Source organism: Oncorhynchus keta, chromosome 24 (genome assembly GCF_023373465.1).
Source record: "Oncorhynchus keta strain PuntledgeMale-10-30-2019 chromosome 24, Oket_V2, whole genome shotgun sequence".
In the NCBI taxonomy this organism is placed as follows: Eukaryota; Metazoa; Chordata; class Actinopteri; order Salmoniformes; family Salmonidae; genus Oncorhynchus; species Oncorhynchus keta.
This window is the reverse complement of record NC_068444.1, coordinates 14494259-14518771: the sequence shown is the minus strand read 5'-3', so window position 1 is coordinate 14518771 and position 24513 is coordinate 14494259. Positions and strand designations below refer to the sequence as shown.

General features: G+C 42.5%; 2 protein-coding genes and 1 long non-coding RNA gene across 15 annotated transcripts in view; 2 read left to right on the top strand and 1 right to left on the bottom strand.

Moving 5' to 3' along the window:
• Nucleotides 1-9059, top strand: part of LOC118357686 (E3 ubiquitin ligase RNF157-like) — a 36271-nt gene extending 27212 nt beyond the window's left edge. For 2 of the 7 annotated variants that reach the window (XM_052477845.1, XM_052477842.1), the window contains 2 exons: nt 1479-1513; nt 6795-6943. In XM_052477845.1, the coding sequence (XP_052333805.1) occupies nt 1479-1513 (35 nt within the window). In that variant the 3' untranslated portion in view covers nt 6795-6943. The other 5 variants (XM_052477846.1, XM_052477843.1, XM_052477841.1 and 2 more) reach the window with 3 other exon arrangements.
• On the bottom strand, nt 2061-5844 carry LOC127911385 (uncharacterized). Of its 7 annotated transcripts, none has more exons than XR_008078168.1 (3): nt 5599-5844; nt 4200-4923; nt 2061-4166 (listed from the first exon to the last, which is right to left on the bottom strand). It is a non-coding gene; the product is annotated as an uncharacterized LOC127911385 (long non-coding RNA). The 7 variants fall into 7 exon arrangements; XR_008078167.1 differs by having other exon boundaries at nt 4200-4568; XR_008078164.1 differs by lacking the exon at nt 5599-5844 and adding an exon at nt 5164-5214 and having other exon boundaries at nt 4200-5090.
• Nucleotides 9060-13770: 4711 nt separating the features above from the next.
• On the top strand, nt 13771-24218 carry LOC118402721 (leucine-rich repeat-containing protein 59-like). Its single transcript, XM_035800910.2, has 8 exons — nt 13771-13973; nt 14297-14415; nt 14515-14574; nt 14977-15135; nt 16364-16468; nt 16890-16962; nt 22418-22612; nt 22711-24218. The coding sequence occupies exons 2-8, from the start codon at nt 14317-14319 to the stop codon at nt 23061-23063; spliced, it is 1044 nt and encodes a 347-aa protein (XP_035656803.1). The 5' UTR covers nt 13771-13973; nt 14297-14316; the 3' UTR covers nt 23064-24218.
• The last annotated feature ends 295 nt before the right edge of the window (nt 24219-24513 follow it).

Sequence of the window (24513 nt, the reverse complement as noted above, 5' to 3'; positions counted from 1 at the left end):
CGAACATGGACCAATCAGAGCTGAGACTGGGGCGAATGGGGAGAGAAATGGGTGTCAGTGTAAGGAAATAAGAAGTGAGCGAGGGATCCTGGACGAGAGGAAAAACAGAAGTCAGGGTAGATGGAGAGGGCAGGAAGTGGCAAACAGACAGGTCTACAGAGCTTTAAGTCAAAGCTGAGGCTCCGATGTATCTAGCCAAGATTTGTTTAGCATAAACATTTGCCCTTCAAATGTCTGTCTACTACTGTTGTTTCATCTCAAAGGGCTCAGTAAATAGATGCAGGAAGGGAATGAATGAGCCAGACTAAATCAGGCTGTAATTGGCGTCAGCAGTGGGATCCATCCATACCGAACACTGACAGCATGTCTTTTTCAGCAGTTAGAACAGGAGGCTTCCTTCTCATCATCCACCCTTCTTTCACTGTTGTGGTTGTCGTCTGTTGTTGTTTTTCTCAATAGCGGGTAGTTGTGCAATCTCTTCCTACTCTACCCACAGTAAAAAAAAACTCCTGTGTGCGTGTCTTTATGTTTGTGAGTGTGTCTGATTGTGGATATGTGTGTGTGTGTGTGATTGTGGATATGTGAGAGTGTGTGTGTGTGTGATTGTGGGTATGTGAGAGTGTGTGTGTGTTTGACCATGTTTTATTTGTTTGTGTGTGAGCTTTTGCGGTGTTCTATTTGTCCGTGTTCTGTTTGTCCGTGTGTGTGTGTGTGTGTGGGGGGGGGGTGAGAGCGCGTGTGGGTGTTCTATCCGGTTCATCCCAGAGCTCCAAGTTCATGTTCAGTGTCTGCCAGTTCCGAGCCGCTTTGCTAATCGTCTGCGACTCATCCCTCCCTCCATCCATCTCTCCCTCTCCTCTGCTTCTTCCTTGCTTGCTAGATGTGCCCCTCTGTTGTACTGACCAGAAGCAGGTTACAGTGAGGGAGGGGTGAAAGGCTTTGTTTCTCAAGAGAAAATCCCAGTACCAGGCAGTGTGTCAAGATCCAGGTGCTGCTTTTGACAAGAACAACAAGTATCCAAAACCATTGAAAAAACGTTGCTTTAACTTTATCTCTGTAAGCGCTCTAACATGGGCAATGTTTCTGCGGCCACCAACTCTCAAACTATTAGTCCCTGTTTTCTGACCTTTTTGTTACAAGGCTCAAGCCGCAGAGTGAACGCAAAGATTTAGACATCTGGCTACTTGAGAACAGTCCCTATTTTAATAATTACAGACGAAGCCTTAGCTCCTCCCATTCCACGTAACTCCCAACTTATTGACCTCTGACCCCAGTCCCTCGCTCTCCCTTGGTCGCCCTTGTACCCACCCGCCCCCTCACCCCTTCTCTTTGTGGTATTTGAATTATCTGTGCCGTAAATGTGTTCTATTCTCTGTTTCTCTCCTTTATCCATCATTTCATATTTTCCGTCTCCTCTTCGATGTCCCTCTCTCTCTCTCTTTCTCTCTCTCTCTCTCTGCTCCCTTTCGGATGGACAGATGCGGATTCGTGCCCTGTGCACATTGAGGAATAGGTATGGCTATAGCTGTGGCTAGCTGGTAGGTCAGAGGATATTCACTAAACTAAAACCATAGGCTCACGCTATTGACACTGTAGACTGCTCTACCTGTTAAATAACCACTATCTGGTAAATAATTACTACCTGGCTACCTGGGATATAAACACTACATGGCTACCTGGGATATAAACACGACATGGCTACCTGGGATATAAACACGACATGGCTACCTGGGATATAAACACGACATGGCTACCTGGGATATAAACACGACATGGCTACCTGGGATATAAACACGACATGGCTACCTGGGATATAAACACGACATGGCTACCTGGTAAATAACCCCCACCTGTTAAATAACCACTACCTATTAAATAAATACCTGGTAAATAACCACTACCTATTAAATAAACACATGGTACATAACCACCACTTATTAAATACATGTATGGTACATAACCACCACCCACTAAATACATACATGGTACATAACAGTGCATATCAAACAAATGCATGGTACATAACCAGTGTATATTAGATAAATACATGGTACATAACAACTACCTGGTACATAACCGCTACCTGGTAAATAACAGCTACCTGGTAAATAACCACTACCTGACTACCTGGTAAACAACTGCTACCTGGTGAATAACTGGTAAATAGCCACTACCTGGTAAATAACCGCTACCTGGTAAATAACCCCCACCTGGCTACCTGGTAAATAACTGCTACCTGGTATATAACTACTACCTGGTAAATAACTGCTACCTGGTAAATAGCCACTACCTGGTAAATAACTTGTACCTGGTAAATAGCCACTACCTGGTAAATAACCGCTACATGGTAAATAACCGCTACCTGTTAAATAACCACTACCTGCTAAATAACCACTACCTGGTAAATAACCACTACCTGGCTACCTGGTAAATAACTGCTACCTGGTATATAACTACTACCTGGTAAATAACTGCTACCTGCCACTACCTGGTAAACAACTGCTACCTGGTGAATAACTGGTAAATAGCCACTACCTGGTAAATAACCGCTACCTGGTAAATAACCGCTACCTGGTAAATAACCCCCACCTGGCTACCTGGTAAATAACCACTACCTGGTAAATAACCGCTACCTGGTAAATTACCACTGACTAACCACTACCTGGTAAATAACCACTACCTGGCTACCTGGTAAATAACTGCTACCTGGTATATAACTACTACCTGGTAAATAACTGCTACCTGGTAAATAGCCACTACCTGGTAATTAACTTGTACCTGGTAAATAGCCACTACCTGGTAAATAACCGCTACATGGTAAATAACCGCTACCTGGTAAATAACCACTACCTGGTAAATAACTGCTACATGGTAAATAACTGCTACCTGGTAAATAACCACTACCTGGTAAATAACCACTACATGGTAAATAACTGCTACATGGTAAATAACCACTACCTGGTAAATAACTGCTACATGGTAAATAACTGCTACATGGTAAATAACTGCTACATGGTAAATAACTACTACCTGGTAAATAACCACTACCTGGTAAATAACCACTACCTGGTAAATAACCGCTACCTGGTAAATAACTACTACCTGGTAAATAACCGCTACATGGTAAATAACCACTACATGGCTACCTGGTAAATAACCGCTACATGGTAAATAACCACTACCTGGTAAATAACTGCTACATGGTAAATAACTGCTACCTGGTAAATAACCACTAGCTGGTAAATAACCGCTACATGGTAAATAACCACTACATGGCTACCTGGTAAATAACCGCTACATGGTAAATAACCACTACCTGGTAAATAACTGCTACATGGTAAATAACTGCTACATGGTAAATAACTGCTACCTGGTAAATAACCGCTACCTGGTAAATAACCACTACCTGGTAAATAACCGCTACCTGGTAAATAACCGCTACCTGGTAAATAACCACTTGTTAAATAACCACTACCTGGTAAATAACCACTACCTGGTAAATAACCACTACCTGGTAAATAACTGCTACATGGTAAATAACCGCTACATGGCAAATAACCACTTGTTAAATAACCACTACCTGGTAAATAACCACTACCTGGTTACCTGGTAAATAACCACTACCTGGTTACCTGGTAAATAATCGCTACCTGCTAAATAACCGCTACATGGTAAATAACCGCTACATGGTAAATAACCACTACTTGGCTACCTGGTAAATAACCACTTGTTAAATAACCACTACCTGGTAAATAACCGCTACCTGGTAAATAACTGCTACCTGGTTACCTGGTAAATAACCACTACCTGGTAAATAACTGCTACCTGGTAAATAGCCACTACCTGGCAAATAACCACATCTTAAATAACCATTACGTGGCTACCTGGTAAATAACTGCTACCTGGTAAATAACTGCTACCTGGTAAATAACCACTACCTGGTAAATAACCGCTACCTGGTAAATAACCACTACCTGTCTACCTGGTAAATAACTGGTAAATAACCGCTACCTGGTAAATAACCGCTACCTGGTAAATAACCGCTACCTGGTAAATAACTACTACCTGGTAAATAACAGCTACCTGGTAAATAAATGCTACCTGGTAAATAACCACTACCTGGTAAATACCTGGTAAATAACCGCTACCTGGTAAATAACCGCTACCTGGTAAATAACCACTTGTTAAATAACCACTACCTGGTAAATAACCACTACCTGGTAAATAACTGCTACATGGTAAATAACCGCTACCTGGTAAATAACCACTACCTGTCTACCTGGTAAATAACTGGTAAATAACCGCTACCTGGTAATTAACCACTACCTGTTAAATAACCGCTACCTGGTAAATAACCGCTACCTGGTAAATAACCGCTACCTGGTAAATAACTACTACCTGGTAAATAACAGCTACCTGGTAAATAAATGCTACCTGGTAAATAACCACTACCTGGTAAATACCTGGTAAATAACCGCTACCTGGTAAATAACCACTACCTGGTAAATAACCACTTGTTAAATAACCACTACCTGGTAAATAACCACTACCTGGTAAATAACCACTACCTGGTAAATAACTGCTACATGGTAAATAACCGCTACATGGCAAATAACCACTTGTTAAATAACCACTACCTGGTAAATAACCACTACCTGGTTACCTGGTAAATAACCACTACCTGGTTACCTGGTAAATAATCGCTACCTGGTAAATAACCGCTACATGGTAAATAACTGCTACCTGGTAAATAACCACTACATGGCTACCTGGTAAATAACCACTTGTTAAATAACCACTTGTTAAATAACCACTACCTGGTAAATAACCTCTACCTGGTTACCTGGTAAATAACCACTACCTGGTAAATAACCGCTACCTGGTTACCTGGTAAATAACCACTACCTGGTAAATAACCACTACCTGGTAAATAACTGCTACCTGGTAAATAGCCACTACCTGGCAAATAACCACATCTTAAATAACCATTACGTGGCTACCTGGTAAATAACTGCTACCTGGTAAATAACTGCTACCTGGTAAATAACTGCTACCTGGTAAATAACTGCTACCTGGTAAATAACTGCTACCTGGTAAATAACTGCTACCTGGTAAATAACCACTACCTGGCTACCTGGTAAATAACTGGTAAATAACCGCTACCTGGTAAATAACCACTACCTGGCTACCTGGTAAATAACTGGTAAATAACCGCTACCTGGTAATTAACCACTACCTGTTAAATAACCGCTACCTGGTAAATAACCGCTACCTGGTAAATAACTACTACCTGGTAATTAACAGCTACCTGGTAAATAACCACTACCTGGTAAATGACCACTACCTGGTAAATACCTGGTAAATAACCGCTACCTGGTAAATAACCGCTACCTGGTAAATAACCACTTGTTAAATAACCACTACCTAGTAAATAACCACTTGTTAAATAACCACCACCTGGTAAATAACCGCTACCTGGTAAATAACTGCTACATGGTAAATAACCGCCACCTGGTAAATAACCACTACCTGGTAAATAACCACTTGTTAAATAACCACTACCTGGTAAATAACCACTACCTGGTAAATAACCGCTACCTGGTAAATAACCGCTACCTGGTAAATAACCACTACCTGGTAAATAACCACTACCTGGTAAATAACTGCTACCTGGTAAATAACCACTACCCGGTAAATAACCGCTACCTGGTAAATAACCACTTGTTTAATAACCACTTGTTTAATAACCACTTGTTTAATAACCGCTACCTGGTAAATAACCACTACCTGGTAAATACCTGGTAAATAACCGCTACCTGGTAAATAACCACTACCTGGTAAATAACCGCTACCTGGTAAATAACCACTTGTTAAATAACCACTACCTGGTAAATAACCACTACCTGGTAAATAACCGCTACCTGGTAAATAACCGCTACCTGGTAAATAACCACTACCTTGTAAATAACTGCTACATGGTAAATAACCACTTGTTTAATAACCACTTGTTTAATAACCACTTGTTAAATAACCACTTGTTAAATAACCACTTGTTAAATAACCACTACCTGGTAAATAGCCATAGTGTGATCTAGATCAGTGATGTCTTACCTTTCTCCTGGAGAGCCAAACGGTGTTTATATTAGTTTCAGCCCAGCACTCAATCATCCATCATTGACTAATCCTCAAGAAAACCTTGATTAGTTGAATCAGGTGCTTTAAGTGCTGGGCTGGTACAAAACCCTGCATATAGCTACCGTAACCCTCCTGTCTTTCAGGGACGAATCCCAACTTGAGAAACACATCTGGTAAAAGTGTTTTGTGCACATTTCTGAAGTTGGGATTAGGTCCCTTATTGAATGTGCATGTGGCTCAATAGGCCTGACTTTAACTCCCCATTGCAATGACCAGGTAGGTAGCCTAGCGGATAAGCGTGTTGGACCAGTAGCTGAAAGGTCGCTGGTTTGAATCCCTGAGCCAGCAAGGTGTAAATATCTGCAGTTAACCTTCAGCAAGGCAGTTAGCCCCCAGCAACAACTGCTCCCTGGTTGCCGATGACGTCATCCCACATCTCTCTGATTCAGAGGGGTTGGGTTAAATGCGGAGGACACATTTTGGTTGAATGCATGCGCAACTGACTAGGTATCTATCCCCTTTTACCACTTTCCCTCCAATTAGACTGGTCCGCCACAGACTTTAGACACTACCATTATCACCCACTAGATGGCGATATAATAGAACAGTCCTCAACATGTTGTTTTTCTTTTATATCCTTTGTTTTCTCTCTCTCTCAGGTCTGATGTATCTGGGAGGCTATAGGCCAGTGTTGGAGCCTCTCCCCCACCACGCCTCAACCAGTAATATCAACCTGGAGGAGCAGGGGGCGGAGACTAGGGATGGCCAGAGTCCCAAACAAACACCTCACACACCACGCCGCGGACCACTCATAGTGTAACACGCACACACCCGTACAATTCCGACCTCAGCGTCATAACAGCACAGACTGATATTTTAGCCATTTTACGCAACCTCATGATTACGCAGTAGACCTTCCTCCTCATCTAATCAACCAACGCCCATGTCCTGAGGCAGTGTCCTCACTGAACCGTCCTGCACCTCTCCTCACTGAACCGTCCTGCACCTCTCCTCACTCAACCGTCCTGCATATCTCCTCACCCAACCGTCCTGCACCTCTCCTCACTGAACCGTCCTGCATATCTCCTCACCCAACCGTCCTGCATCTCTCCTCACTCAACCGTCCTGCATCTCTCCTCACTCAACCGTCCTGCATCTCTCCTCACTCAACCGTCCTGCATCTCTCCTCACTCAACCGTCCTGCATCTCTCCTCACTCAACCGTCCTGCACCTCTCCTCACTCAACCGTCCTGCATCTCTCCTCACTCAACCGTCCTGCATCTCTCCTCACTCAACCGTCCTGCACCTCTCCTTGCTCCGGACAATAGATGAGAAGCATCTATCTCAGTTGCTAAATCTAAATCTAACAGGAAAATCTTGAAGAGGATTTAACCTATCCACAGTCCAAAAAGGAGACTGCTAGAGTTAGACCCTTCTCCCCCTCAATGTGTCATAATGGCTTTCTTGTGTTTCGTGTCATTGGTAGACCTTTGGGACTCCTCCCCTTGCCTCTACCAACCAACCAATCAGGGGTTAGTGTGATCTGCAATCTAATTAATATTCATGTATTTCTGTTTGACCTTCTAACGAGTGGTCGAACACTATAAAAACAACAGTTAGCTTCACTAGACGACCAAACTGGATTGTACTGGACTCACCAGCTCCAGTCCATGAACCAGTAGTCTCTGGCCCTGGTTTTGCATGCAGCTCTTTTATGTCTCCAATCAGTCCTACTGTACTCAACTGTGATCTATCCTGAATGGGACTTGCCTCGTTAGCTAAGAAACTGGACATGCTGGTGAAAGGAGGATTTGATCCAAAATGGCGGTGGTAGATAGATGCTGAACTGTAAAGAAGACAGAGTGGAGACCCTGAGAATGTACGATGCCGATGGAGGATGTGTAACAGTCAGAGGAGAATGTAACGTAATGATTTGTTTTGGGGTTATTAACTGTAGAAGAATGACCTCTGAACTTTGAATTACCACCTGTGTCCCTTGCACACCTTTCCTAACTGCACACACCAGATTATCTCAGTCTGACTCACTGGTGTAAAGAGCTTTACCACAAAGACACTAAAGCAATACAGAACCTGTACCTGTAAACAAGTAACACACATCACCCTACAAAAACACCTGTGCTGTTCGATAGACAAACCTGAACCTTCTCATTTTGTGAAAACCTTTAGTTAGTTTAATTTTCTATTATATTGTTTTTAGTGTATGCTCTACTGTTAATGTCGTCACATGTTCTGTGTTTTATTTGTTTAAACAAAAATGTGTTGCTCATTATGTGGATGACATGTGAAATTAATAATTGTATTTGAGAAGAAAAAAAAAATACATAAAAAAAACGGGATGATGACACCAACATGGAATGCACTTCTTGCTGTTACCCAGGCAACACACTTTGCAGTGCATGAGGCGATTGTAGAGTAAAGCATGGTAGTCTAGGTCAGTCTCCACCCCTGTAGAGTACCCACAGTGGTATGCTCCACAGATCCTCACACCCCTAAAGAGTACCCATAGTGGTACACCCCTCGGACCTTTCTGTTTTGTCACATTGTCTCCAAATGACACCCTATTCCCTGTATAGTGCACTACTTTGACCAGAACCCAATTCCCTGTATTGTGCACTACATTTGACCAGAGCCTTATTCCCTTTTAAGTGAAGGTAGCGAGCCATATGGGGCAATAGGGTGACATTTGAGATGCATAGATAGTCTATAAGATACACTACATATGCTCTCTTCCTTATCCTCAACTACAGGCTGGCTACAGCTGTTAGCTAGTGTTCACACCGTCAGCTCATACACCCCTACCTGTATCCCTCTCACCTACAGTATACTGGACCATGGGTCACTTTTGTAGAATGCTGATTGAAAATGTCAACTGCAAGAAAAAAAATAAAGTTTTTCGAACTAAAGTCCTTTACCATTTCTTGTTTACATCCAGTGAATGAGACAATTTATTTCGCCGTGGTTCTTTTTTTCGATTTAAAAGCTGCTTTCAAACACCAACCTCTACTGGACATCATACTTACAAATATAGATCGAATTATGTACAAAAAGTTTCAACTGACCGGTAGATTAGGAGGTGGCTTCTCAGAACATTTTGTATGATTCTGCACGTAAATCCGAAGACACTCCATTTAGTATGATAAATTACGAATTACAATTCGTATTATCTGTTACAAATTTGCAAAACGTACAATATGTTACGAATTCTAGCTAGGTTGCTAACGTTAGCTGGGTTATGGTTCAATTTAGGAGTTCGGTTAAGGGAAGGGTTAGCTAGTTGTAAAGTAGCTATAAAGTACTAATTAGCAAAAATGTTAAAGTTGTCCATGTTGAGATTTGAACCCTCAACCTTTTGGGTTGCAAGACGTTCACGTTATATGCCCACCATTCACCCTGACCAAACATTTTACATAACCCTACCAAACAAAACATAATATATTATTTTGAGTGCCGGATTTACTTTGACTATGTTACGTCTAGTTTATGACATCGGGCGTAGGGAACTATGAAACATTCAGGGAGGTGAGGGTATGAGGTTGAATCCCGTTGAAGGCACATTGTTTTATAATAAATCGAATTAAAACAACTGTACTGTTGTTCAAATCATTTGTTTCATTTAGTATAGTACAAGATTCTGTCTTAAGCATCCTAAATAATGCTATAGATTTCGTTTTGGAAAAATAGTAAAGTTGTAGGCGAAAATGGAAGCGTGATGTAAGATTTAAACCTGCTATTCCAACTGATTATAAACTATTAAAGCCAACGATTTACCGCTGCACCACAAAGTTTTAGTGAAAATAGTGGAGGGGGAAAAAAACGTCTTTCTGATATTCACACGCTGCTATATTGCTGATCAGATATCGCTGACGAATGTGCACTGTGAACAAATAACGAAGCTTTGAGTAACGAACCGCTTTTACTAATGAGTAATGAACCGTTTTCGGAACAATTCCGTGAAAGCATACAGAAAGCCACGGTTTCACATCACTACAAAGAAGTGGAGGCTTTCTCTTTGAGCACATTTTCCGTAGGTATGAAGAATTAGGATCTGAACAGACAGTTCAACGCTTCTGCTCTTTTCTATTACATTAACACTTGTCATTGCTCCTATACAGAACCTCTTACAGTAAGTAGCGAGTGAATACATTTTAGAATAGATCCACCAAAATGAATCGAACAAAACAACCCTGGCGTTGCGAGCACCATGCTCAACCAACTGAGCCACACAGGACCTCTAGGAAACACGTTATATGGTGTATACTTGGCATGTAGGTTTCTCACTTATGGGTGGCACAAATTGTGATATGGTCCCGCTTTAAATGACGTGCAGATTATAAAGGCATCATAATGCATTCATAAATGTGTTCGAAATAATCTATAACCGTATGTCATGCTTTATAAAGGGTTCATAAGTGTTGCCTAACTGTGTTACATAATCACCCATATCAAATGTGACATAACCCACTATGTCAAATATGACATAAACCTGTGCTTTATACAGGGTGTCATAAGCACCACTTAATAAAGGCCTTATAAATCATATTAAATTGAGGCTGCACAAACCATTTATAACCCTGTCGTGCATCTTGGTAGAACATTGTAATGCCAGGATATTGGGTTCAATTCCCGGGATCATCCATAAGTAAAAATCTATTCATGCATGACTGTAAGTCGCTTTGGATAAAAGTGTCTGCTAAATTTCAAATTTTAAATTTCACAAAAACATTTATAGGATGGCACAACTCTTTCCCTCTTAGGTGCATAGTCAATAGTGGACCTGACCTCAACTTCCCCCAAAGTGCTGTGTCGCAGGATAACACAGACTAAAGTGCAGTCATGCACAGGAAAACACATTGAGAGGTCCTTTTGAAATCAGTTTACATTTTTTGGGCCGGGGGTCTTTTCATTTATTTTTCTTCCAGGTTTTGGATTTCCCCCCAAAACTCTGATTTCCCCATTTTCTCACAATGATTTTTATGATAAAAACAACAAAATGAGATTTTCTGTGATTACAACAATGCTTAAAACACATCAGGGGAGGATTTTTTAGGTCTTGGAAAAATCTAAGAAACTTAGATTTTGAGTGTAGTTGCCCTTTAATTCATTGAGCGTTCCCTGCACTGTTGTGATGTAATTTGGCAGCCAATGGAATGGGTGGAGGAAGAGGCCAGCAACATTCTGCATTATTCAGAGCCCCATGAAATGACACCATATATACAATCTACAGATCCTACGGAGTATTTCCTACAATATTTTTTACTGCGGCACCCAGAATAGTTCTTGCTCTAAGCCAAACCCAAATGTAATGCAAATGTCTTTTAAATATGAACAAATATGAATCATTGTTAATGCTGAGACAATTATTTTTCATATACAGTGCATTCAGAAATGATTCAGACCCCTTAACCTTTTCCACTTTTTGTTATGTTACAGCCTTATTCTATTTCCTCATCAATCTACACACAATGCCCCCTATTGACAAAGTGAAAACAGGTTTTTAGACATTTTTCCAACTGTATTACAAATAAAAAACATAAATACCTTATTTACACAAGTATTTAGACCTTTTGCTATGAGACTCGAAAGTGAGCTCAGGTGCATCCTGTTTCCACAAGTTGATTGGAGTCCACCTCTGGTAAATTCAATTGATTGGACATGATTTGGAAAGGCACACACCTTTCTATATAAGGTACCACAGTTGATAGTGCCTGTCAGAGCAAAAACCAAGTCATGAGGTCGAAGGAATTGTCCCTAGAGCTCCGAGACAGGATTGTGTCGAGGCACAGATCTGGGGAAGGGAACCAAAACATGTCTGCAGAATTGAAAGTCCCCTAGAACACAGTGGCCTCAGAGAGTCAGGACACCCATTTAACATCCCATCCAAAAGACAGCACCCTACACAGGGCAATGTCCCCAATCACTGCCCTGGGATTTTATTTTTTAGACCAGAGGAAAGGGTGCCTCCTACACCACTTCCAGCATCATCTGGTCTCCCGTCCAGGGACTGACCAAGACCAACTCCGCTTAGCTTCAGAAGCAAGTCAGCAGTGGAATGTAGGGTGGTATGCTGTTGGCCAGAGAGGAGCTCCAGAGAAGAATGGTAGAAACTCCCCAAATACAGGTTTGACAAGCTTGTAGTGTCATACCCAAGAAAACTCAAGACTGTAATCGCTGTCAAAGGGGCTTCAACAAAGTACTCTGAGTAAAGGGTCTGAATACATATGTAAATATGATATTCATTTTTTTAAATATATTTTTGTATACATTTGCAAACATTTCTACAAACTTGTTTTTGCTTGTCATTAGTGAGTATTGTGTGTAAATTGATGAGGGGAAAAACTATTTAATACATTTTAGAATAAGGCTGTAATGTAACATATTTTTATCAGTAGCATAAATGCTAACAGTATGAGGTTCATACTGGTGTTTCCATGCATTTTTAGATAACAGCTGTTTCAGCATACACCTTCATACAAGTGCCCTCAATACACTATCAGTTTCAAGTGAATAGAGCGAAGAGAAGTCGAGGTATTAGGGTATTTTTGTTGTTTTTAAAAGTTGAGATTTTCTCTATATTTTGACATAGACATAGTAGAGGCTGACCCAATGAACATAGATGAATGATTGAGTTTATTTGCATGTAAAAAAAAAACAACAACACATATTTTAAAAACTTCACAGGGATAACAGAAAAAAATTCAGAGACTTATTTCTATTGTGGTCCCTAATGAGCATGGTACAACAACAACAACAAAAGCATACATGTAGAATTGACATAGAGCGAAGAGAAGTTGAGTTATTAGGGGTTGATTGAGAACGCAATATTTAATTAAAGGTTACATTTCAAAATGAATTGCCATTTGAATATGCAAACCTACACACGTATTGATAAAATATTCTATATATACATGGTGTATATTTTATGTACATGAGCAAACACACAAGTGCCTTTCAAAACACCCATTGACACGGCACGTGATGAAATTGATGAAAGAACACAAACATCGTTGAATTTATTTAACCACAAATGTAATTACGGGTGAATCTTAAAATATCTTCTCATAAACCGTCATTCTGATTGACTCGCAACTCAGAAAGGATGTTCATCATGTCAGTCTCTACTAAGTTTGAAAGCTAAGTGACACTTCAAAAGATGGAAGAGAAAATCGCAACTTTCTAAAAATAACCAGGCAAGTCAGTTAAGAACAAATTCTTATTTACAATGACGGTCTAGGAGCAGTGGGTTAACTGCCTTGTTCAGAGGCATAAAGACAGATTTTTACTTTGTCAGCTCGGATATTCGATCTAGAAATATTTCGGTTACTGGCCCAACGATCTAACCACAAGACTACCTGCTGCCCCAAGAGTATTTATGTTACCCAACATTGTTTCTTCTTAACTGGTTATAATAAACGGTACATACTTTTCGTGTCTTATAATGTGTTCATGTTTTTAAAAAATGCTATTGTTGACTACGCTGAACAGCAATAAAGAAAGAAACTGAAAGACCTTCCAGTGCGTGTGTGTGTGTGTGAGAGAGAGAGTATCTTGCCAGTTGCTCCTCCAAGCTGTAGGTGGCGATATGCTCTGAAATATCGCGTCATTGGCACAAATGTATCTTTCTATCAATGACGTGGACTTTCATTGTAAGAATTTACTGCAGCCTCGCTGCTTTACACACAATATATTTGTCTGCGATATAATTGCATGCTACGACTAGTTTGACAATTGTCTATGAAGTAGCCATTATTGTAGTATTTATTAGTAGGAATAGAAGGTCTGAGACGTTTGAAAACGGTGGTGATTTCTCAGTGAAACAGGTAAGTACTTTCACTAACGTTACTGTACCAAGAAAAGGTTACTTTGCTGCGCTGTCACCACGTTAGCTGCCAACGTAGAAACTGTCGCACGCTAGAAGAGAAACAAAGTGTAACGTTAGCTAGTCAGCTTAGTTACTAAGTAATTGCAATGACATTAAAATAAGGTTGGAACAACGTATCTTACAGTAGCTAGGTCCTATATGCTTCCTCAATTTGTTTAGTCTAGATAGGCTACAGATAGCAAACCATGGTAGTCAACATGTCAGTTAGCTTTTTTGTGTTTGATTGTGAAAACAGAAACTTTAATTTGTATTCTCCCCCAGCCCCCCACCCAAAACTCAGGATGAGTAAAAACAAGGTGTTGAATCTGAAGGACAAAGTCGATGGCAATGAGATGGATCTGAGCCTCTGTAACCTCACTGAAGTTCCTGTTAAAGAACTGGTAGGCCAACAACGACACCCTCACACCACATTACTTTTTATAACGCCATGTATTATAGGCAGTAGTCTTGTTGTCATACTGTTATGTGTGCGCTTTCAGGCTGCCTTCCCGAAAGTTACAGTCCTGGATCTGTCCTGCAACAACATCACCTCCCTGCCTGTGAGTAACCTTCAATGACCCCATCCCCAAAGCCAAACACTGGTCACCACAACAGTTCGGTCAGTTGTGTTAGTGCTGGACTGGAACTAAATCCTGCTCACAGTGTTGCTCTCCTCTGAAGACAAGTGGCGAATGTCTTTAAAGTAGATATTCTGGTAGCCAACCCAGCCAGATGGTCAGGGAGTTGTACTACAGTATATTAACAAGAGGTATATGGGTAGAGGAAGAGAGGGGTGTAAGAGTTAGCAGCACTAGTGTACCTTGAGTTTCCTCCGAGCGTTGAACTTGCACAGACATTCCACTTTCTCCTGTCTGTGGATCATAGAAGACACAGCGGAATGTTGCTGGAGGAGGGGAGAGAGATGAGTATTACAGACTGTACATAACTGTGTGTGTGTCCAGCTGGAGTTCTGCAGCCTGAGCCACCTGGTCAAGGTGGACCTCAGTAAGAACCAGCTGACTGTTCTACCTGATGATCTGGGTCGCCTTGGCAACCTGCAACACCTGGATCTGTACAACAACAAGCTGACCATTCTGCCGGTCAGCTTCTCACAGCTCAAGGTAGGTAATACACAACACTAGAACTGGGAATTGCTAGGGACCTCATGATACTAAACGGTGTCTAACCACTGAAGTCATTAACCAGACAATGATCTTCCCACTATTTAATTAGAAAACAAAGGAGTTGGCATGCTTCACCATTGGCACCCATGTAACGTCTTTTTTTTTACCAGAGAACATGTTCTCAATGACCTGGAAATGAGCCAATTGGAAGGATTAGGTGGCCACACCCCTACAATAAGTGCCATTAGATCTTTAGTGGCCATAGAATCAGGACACTCATTTAACATCCCATCTGAAAGACAGCACCCTACACAGGTCAATGTCCCCAATCACTGCCCTGGGCCATTGGGATGTTTTTAGACCAGAGGAAAGAGTGCCTCCTACTGGCCCTCCAACACCACTTCTAGCAGCATCTGGTCTCCCATCCAGGGACTGACCAGGACCAAACCTGCTTAGCTTCAAAGTCAAGCCAGCAGTGGGGTGCAGGGTGGTATGCTGCTGGCCAAGATCTGCTTGGGTATAGTAGTTAGTTCCCCTCCAAAGCTCTCCTGGAACAATAGTTCAAGCAGGCAAACTACAGCACAATATAAGGCCCATGTTCACTGGTGCCATTCTGCTGGAAATACATTTTACCTGGAACTAGAGTGAATTTATTCAGAGCAATTACGAGTCCCAGTGGTCTTAATGTGTGGGTGTATGGAAATACTGCTGACTTGGCAAAATGAGTTAGTGATGATACTTCTCATGTAATAGAGGAAACATAGACATTTCCCAAACATCAGCTTACAGACAGCTCAAATGTATTCACCCCCTGGGTCCCAAAAGTCCCAGTATTCTCCTGGCATTTTACTACTATTATAAATTAATATGGTCATCTGCTTAATTCTATAATATATAGCAATATTTACTGTTCATTTATTTTTGGTGGACACAGATATTAATCTGAAAAATGTGTAAAGCTCTGTGAATGAGCTAGGAATAAACTTTGAAAATTATATTGTTAGACAATTAATTACAAACAGTTTTAAAAACATTAAATCATATGTGCTTTTCATCACCAAGACTACACGGTAAACTCTACAATTAGCCAGTTATCTTTGAGCTGGGTAATATTGGTGAACTCGACACGACCACAGTGGCATATGGATGGAGGTTGAAGACAGAAAACACTTTACACAGTCTCAACAGTCTTATTTTTCCCCTTTGTCTGCGTTTGTGTCCGCAGAACCTGAAGTGGCTGGATCTGAAGGACAACCCTCTGGAAATCAACCTGGCCAAGGCTGCAGGAGACTGTCTGGACGAGAAACAGTGTAAACAATGTGCTGCCAAGGTAAGACTGGGATGGAGAGAGAGATGGGAAGGTAGGCAGAGGAAAGATGAGGAGATTGAGCAACTCTTGGAGGACAATGGAAGTTGATAATAAAGTTTATTCATAAGAGATTACATTTTTATTTAACTAGGAAAGTCAGTTAAGAACAAATTCTTATTTACAATGACAGCCTACCCCGGCCAAACCCTAATGACGCTGAGCCAATTGTGCACTGCTCTATGGGGCTCCCAATCATGGCCAGTTGTGTTACAGCCTGGAATTGAACCAGGGTCTGTAGTAATGCCTTTAGCCCTGAGATGCAGTGCCTTAGACCGCTGCGCCACTCAGGAGGACAGGGAGAGGAAGGAGACGTTGAGATGGACTAGAGGTTTGTTGGGTTCTAGCATGGTGCAGTGTAATTTCAACTTCAATGTGATTGTAGGTTCTCCAGCACATGAGGATCCTTCAGGAAGAGGTAGACAAAGAGAGGGAGCGGCGCCTCCTAAAGGACAAAGGTAGGTACTACGATACCGTTGCCAGCGGTCAGTCATTGGGCTCCGCCTGAGTCTGCTTCCAACATGGCGCCCTTTTCCCTCTGTAGTGCAGTACTTTTGACCAAAGCATAGGGCTCTAATCAAAAGTAGTGCACTATATGGGGGAAAAGGGTGCCACTTTTCCCCATATAGCCTAGGATTGCTAGAAGCTATCAAATAAAATGCTATTGGTCGCATACACATTTAGCAGATGTTATTGCAGGTGTAGCGAAATGCTTGTGTTCTTAGCTCCAACAGTGCAGTAATATCTAACAATACACACATCTAAAAGTAAAAGAATGGAATTAAGAAATATTAGGATGAGCTGTGTGTGTGTGTGTGTGTGTGTGTGTGTGTGTGTGTGTGTGTGTGTGTGTGTGTGTGTGTGTGTGTGTGGTAGGCTGTATAGACATTATGGACAGTATGTGGATATAATATGTAGTATATCTGAAGAATACGTGGATAGAATAGTAAATGTACAGTAATAGTTGAATAGGATGGTATTGACTAGAATACAGTCTATACATTTTGAACAGTATGTTAACATGATTTAAGTGACCGGTGTTCCATTGTTAAAGTGTTCCATGTCTATGTACATAGGGCAACAGCCTCTAAGGTGCAGGGTTGAGTAACCGGGTGGTAGCTGGCTAGTGACAGTGACTTAAGTTCAGGGCAGAGTACTGGATGGAGGCTGGCTAGCGATGGCTATTTAACAGTCTGATGGCCTTGAGATAGAAGCTGTTTTTCAGTCTGTTTTTCAGTCTGTTGGTCCCAACTTTGATGCACCTGTACTGCCTCGCCTGATAGCGGGATGAACAGACAGTGGCTTGGCTGGCTGATGATCTTTTTGGCCTTCCTGTGACCTTGGGTGCTGTGTAGCGTTGCACATTTTGGGGAATATTCAGCGATTGAAACTTTCTGTGGGAATTAGCGGAAATATATGAACATTAATATTAAAACTATTTAAATGTAGATGTTTTTTGCATAGGATATATTTACCATATCATATGGAGACAGAAACATAAACCTTTTACCTTATCATAAGTAGACACTGCAAATGAGTAGATCCTTCCAATAGAAAAAAAACTTTTTTTTTTAGTTACGAATTGAACTTTAATTAAATGAGTTGACTCTTCACATGGGATGATTTCACTGACCAAAAGAAAGGAAATATTAAATGATCCCCAATGATCCATCACATCTCCCCAAAAAACGTTTTCAACAAACATAGCTTGATGACCCTTCCTGTACCTAACCATTTCCTTGGCTCTCTTGTAGAATGTATCCATTGTTTTCAGTGCCATGATGTGAGGGTAGGACTCCTCCACTTTAGACCAAGCAGCCATCATGTTCACAGCATTGTCTGTCACCAGTGCAAATACCTTCTGTGGTCCAAGGTCATTGATGACTGCCTTCAGCTCATCTGCAATGAATTGACTGGTGTGTATGTTGTCCCGTGTGTCTGTGCTCTTGTAGAATACTGGTTAAGGAATGGAGATGTAGTTAATTATTCCTAGCCCACAAACATTCGACCACCCATCAGAGATGATTGCAATACAGTCTGCTTTCTCTATGATTTGCTTGACCTTCACTTGAACTCTGTTGACCTCTGCATCCAGCAAATGAGTAGATAGAGCATGTCTGGTATGAGGGGTGTATGCTGGGCGAAGAACATTCAGAAATCTCGTCCAATGCACATTGCCTGTGAGCATCAGAGGTGAACCAGTTGCATACACAACTCAAGCAAGACATTCATCAGCATTTCTCTGACTATGTTCCTCCATTGAGTAAAAAACTTCTGATTCTAGGAGGACCATAAGCTGTTGCTATCGATAAGGCGTCTGCTTCATAATTTTCACCTCAAATAGAAGCAGAGGGACTTTAGTCAGAGGTTGCTTGTTGTGAGTGTGGAGGGAACTTGGCCAGATGATTCTGTATCTTTGTTGCATTCTTCACAAATTATTTGACACAGTATTTGCAAATGTACACAGCTTTTCCTTCTACATTAGCTGCAGTGAAATGTCCCCACACATCAGATAGTGCCCGTGGCATTTTTCTGTTGCGCCTTTTTCACCACACTGCGGGTGGACCATTTCAAATAGTCAGTAATTGGTACGCAGAGGAACTTGAAGCTTTTTACCTTCTCCACTGCGGCCCTGTCGATGTGGATAGGGGCTAGCTCGCTCTGCTGTCTCCTGAAGTTCCACAATCTGTTCTTTCGTTTTGTGGACGTTGAGGGAGAGGTTGTTTTCCTGGCACCACTCTGCCAGGGCCCTCACCTCCTCCCTGTAGGCTGTCCTGTGGTAATCAGACCTACTACTGTTGTGTGGTCTGCAGACTTGATGATTTGAGTTGGAGGCGTGCGTGGCTACGCAGTCATGGGTGAACAGGGAGTACAGGAGGGGGCTGAGCATGCACCCATGTGGGGCCCCTGTGTTGAGGACCATGGTGGTACAGGTGTTGTTTCCTACCTTCAGCACCTGAGGGCGGCCTGTCAGGAAGTTCAGGACCCAGTTGCACAAGGCGGGGTCAGACCCAGGGCCCCGAGCTTAATCATAAGCTTGGAGGGTACTATGGTGTTGAAGGCTGAGTTATAGTCAATGATTAGCATTCTTGCAGTGCTATGGCATCATCCGTGGCTCTATCGGGGCGGTCTAGGGCAGGTATTCCCAAACTAGCCTCGTGAAACGCAATTGCCATCGGCAGTACGCCAAATACAAATGTGATTCACGTTCTTCACATTTTCAAACAGTAAATTTATATTTTCCAAGGGGGCTATGCATTTGGGTGAGATTTTTTTCTCTCCTGAGTAGCCTCGTTTCACTGCCAAAAATAAAATTCAACCATCTAGTGTTCAGCAAAATAACAAAACAATGTCAAATACAGGTAGCCTAGTCAAATAATTAACATCCAATCACATTAACCGTTACTATCTCGCGGGGAAACCTTTACTCTTGCACAGACATTTAGAAACGAAACATAACTATTTGGAAAATAAGCCACAGGAGTTTTTGGAGTGAGAATAAAGACTTTTGAGTAGTAAGACGTGTAAAAGCAACAGATACCATTAATAAGAAGGGACTAGAAGCCTCTTATATGGTGAGTTACCGAGTGGCTAGAACAGGCAAGCCTCATACTATTGTGGAGGACTTAATTCTTCCTGCTGCTGCGGATATGGCTGGGACAATGCTGGGGTTTAAAGCCCCAAAAAACTATACAATGTCTTCATCAAGCAACACTGGCACAGCTCCTGGGGGGTCAATTAGGAAAGACATTTTCTTCTGCAAATGACTGGAAACCAGGACAACATGAGAGGATATTTAAGTACTGGACAGCTTTGTGACATCAAATGGACTTTGGTGGTCAAGATGTGTTGGTATCTGTACTGATGGAGCAAAAGCCATGACAGGGAGACATAGTGGAATGGTAATGCTCGTGCAAGCAGTTGCTCCCGGTGCCACTTGGGTACACTGCAGCATCCACCAAGAGGCTCTGCTGCCAGGGGAATACCTGACAGCTTGAAAGTCGTTTTGGACACTACAGTGAAAATGGTTAACTATGTTAATTAAAGGCCACTGAACTCTCGTGTATTTTCTGCATTATGCAATGATATGGGCCATGTAATGCTTTTACAACATACAGAAGTGCGCTGGTTATCAAGGGACAAAGTATTGACACGCTTTTTTGAATTGAGAGAAATGCTTAAAGTTTACTTTACTGACCATCATTTTCACTTGTCTGACCACTTGCATGATGATGAGTTTCTCACATGACTGGCCTACCTGAATGATCTGAATCTAGGATTACAGGGACTCTCTGCAACTATATTCAATGTGCGGGACAAAATTGAGGCTATGATTAAGAAGTTGGAGCTCTTCTCTGTCTGCATTAACAAGGGCAACACACAGGGCTTTCCATCATTTTTTTGTGTGCAAATGAACTCAAGCTTACAGACAATGTCAAACGGGATATAGCGACGCACCTGAGTGAGCTGGGTGCGCAATTACGCAGGTACTTTCCCGAAACGAATGACACAAACAACTGGATTCGTTATCCCTTTCATGCCCTGCCTCCAGTCCACTTACTGATATCTGAACAAGAGAGACTCATCGAAATTGCAACAAGCGGTTCTGTGAAAATTGAATTTAATCAGAAGCCACTGCCAGATTTCTGGACAGGGCTGCGCTCAGAGTTTCTTGCCTTGGCAAATCACGCTGTTAAGACACTGATGCCCTTTGCAACCATGTGCCTATGTGAGAGTAGATTCTTGGCCCTCAGTAGCATGAAAACTAAATACAGGCACAGACTGTGTGTGGAAAATGATTTAAGACTGAGACTCTCTCCAATACAACACAACATTGCACCCTTCTCATTAACCTGTGGTGAGTTATTCACAATTGTTGATGAACAAATAAGGTTTTATATGTAAGATGGCTAACTAAAGAGCTAAATGATTGATTATTCTATTATTATTTGTGCCCTGGTCCTATAAGAGCTCTTTGTCACTTCCCTCGAGCTGGGTTGTGACAAACTATCACTCATTCTTATATTTAATATATGTATTGTATAATGTGTGTGTGGCAGGCTTACAATGTTGGCAAAAAACAACATTTGAGAGTGCGCTGACCCTGGTGCTAGAGGGGATATGGAATGTTTGAAGGGGTACGGGACTATAAAACGTTTGGGAACCACTGGTCTAGGGTGTCAAGTAAGGTGATATGATCCTTAACTAGCTTCTCAAAGCGCTTCATGATGACAGAAGTGAGTGCTACCGGTCGATAGTCATTTCATTCAGTTACCTTTGCGTTCTTGGGTACAGGAACAATAGTGGACATCTTGAAACAAGTGGGGAAGGCAGACTGGGATAGGGAGAGATTGAATATGTCCGTAAACACTCCAGCCAGCTGGTCTGTGGATGCTCTGAGGACGCGTCTAGGGATGCTGTCTGGGCCGGGAGTCTTGCGGGGGTTATCACGTGGTTAATATGTCTTACGTTGGCCACGGAGAAGGAGAGCCCACAGACCTCGGGAGTGTCCAGCGTTGGTGGCACTGTATTATCCTCAAAGCGGGCGGAGAAGGTGTTTAGCTTGTCCAAGGGCAAGACGTCGGTGTCCGTGGCGTTGCTGGTATTCCATCTGTAATCCGTGATTGTCTGGAGTCCCTGCTGCATACGTCTCACTATGGATTCACTCGTGATATTTCATACTGTTTTAACATGGTTAACTCAGAGCAGCTGATAGTCAGTAATATCTAGCTTGCCATGATTATAGCTAGGAATTTGATTAAATTCAATAAATATTATTATTCCCCACTGGGCAATCATTGAATGAGACAACAAACATGTTAATGGAAGCCGCAGGAGAGTGTACAAAACATTAAGAACACAGAGTGAACATATCAAAACTTTATGTACATCTTTTTTCTTCCATGGCATTAGAACTGGAAAAGAAGAAAGAGACGAAACAGAGAGAGAGGGAGGCGAAAGAGAGGGAGGCTCGTAAACGAGAGAAGGCAGAGGGGAAGGAGAGGAAGAGGAAGGAGTACAACGCTCACGTGGCTGCCTTAGCTGTCCAGGAACAGAAGAATAAGAGAAAGGAGGAGAAGAAAAAGCGGAATGGACAGATGGCAGCAGGTATGTAATGGGCGCGTTCCAGGTTGTCTTTAATGCAGTTGTGCAGTGCACGTGTTGACTATACAGCGAACATCACTTACTCACTTCTCTCTCTCCAGATAAGAAAGCAGCAGCTGAATCCACCCCCAAAGCCCAAAGACGTTCTCTCATTGGCCTGCTTTTCAAGCTCCTCCTCCTGGTGCTGCTGGGATTGGCTGGAGTTGTCGGGGTATGTCATCTGACCGGGCTAAAGGTGGAAGCGGTGTGCGCGCCAATCAACATTGCTGTGGATGACGGCCTATCCTGGATCCGGGAACAGGAAGTAGATGTGAGGGTCAGAGAGCTGGTACAGGAAGTTGATATCAGAGCCAGAGAGCTGCTGCAGAAACTAACCTCTCTGGCGCCGCATTTCCTCGAACCGCTCGGCGTCGCACCCACGGCAACGGAACCTGTGGAAACGTTAGAAAACTGAGTAAGGAAGGAAGGTAGGACTGACGAGAAAAAAAGAAAGATAGACGACCAGCTTAAATTCCTATGGAATTGTCCTTTCGTCGCTCCTGGTTTCCTCTGTTTTGTATGCTCTCTTTTTAACTAGTGGCTGTCTGCGTCACAAGTTACTCACACCCTAGTCTCACACCCTAGTTCCCTAAAGTGTGGGACTCTATTGCAAAGTAGTGCACTATTAAAAAGGGAATAGGGTGTGATTGGAGACTTTCCCTGTGACTCATGTGCACACTCCCAAGTCAACCCCCAGCCCCTACTACCCCCTAGGCACGGTAGATCTGAAAGGTCTGGATAAGTATATTCAATGCAAACTTGCCCATCACAGGGCAAGGTCAAGATACAATATATATACACCACCTGTCCATTCCTTTCATATCTACACAGGTGCACAGGACGTAAAGGGTAGGGGTTGATTTGGGATTGGGCAATAGTAACAGACTCCTTCTGTGCTGCGTCAAAGTCTTAAGAGTCCAACTGAGCCTCCCGAGTGGCGCAGCGGTCTACGGCACTGCAGTGCTAGAGGCATCACTACAGATCTGTCTGAGATCCCTGGCTGCGACCGGGAGAACCATAAGGCGGCGCACAATTGGCCCAGCGTCGTCCGGGTTAGGGGAGGGTTTGGCCGGATGGGATGCCCTTGTCCCATTGCGCTCTAGCGATTCCTCGGTCGTCAGTTGCACAGTGTTTTTTCCAACACATTGGTGCGGTTAGCTTCTGGGTTAAGCGGGCAGTATGTCAAGAAGCAGTGCGGCTTGGCAGGGTCATGTTTCGGAGGACGCATGGCTGTCCACCTTAGCCTCTCCCGAGTCCGTATGCGAGTTGCAGCGATGGGACAAAACTTTAACAACCAATTGGATATCACGAAATTGGGAGGCAAAAGGGGTAAAATATTATTCTTTATTTTTAATTTTTAAATAGAGTCCAACTGCCAATCGGAGCCAGGTATTGGCCAGAATTTGAGCCAATCAGATCATAATATAAATGGTATCTGTGGTTGGTTGGGGCAGTCTGAGCATGTGCAGTGAGGCTGTAAATATGGAGGAATCCTGTGTCTTCCATCCATTTTGTAATGCTACATCTGTGCTCAAGGACTGTCAACATCAATAAATGCCTTTAAGCTGGAGGATTGTCTCTGTAGTTTTTGCAGAGATGTGTACGTGAGAATGGAGCATTGTGGCATGCCTCAGTTTATTGAATCAATGGAAAACCTTCTTCTATAGCAGCCACGGGCCAGGGCAACCTTCTTTCAATCAAAACGCACCATTCCAGGTATCCGACTGTACCCAGAATGCCTTGCTCCGACACAGGAGGAGAGGGAGGAAGTTGCCCCTGAACACTGATCTAAGGTCTGTTTTCCGTTAAGGTTAGGACTGGGATGGGGAAGCTGGTTTTCTTCCAGGTGGACAGGAAATGCACCT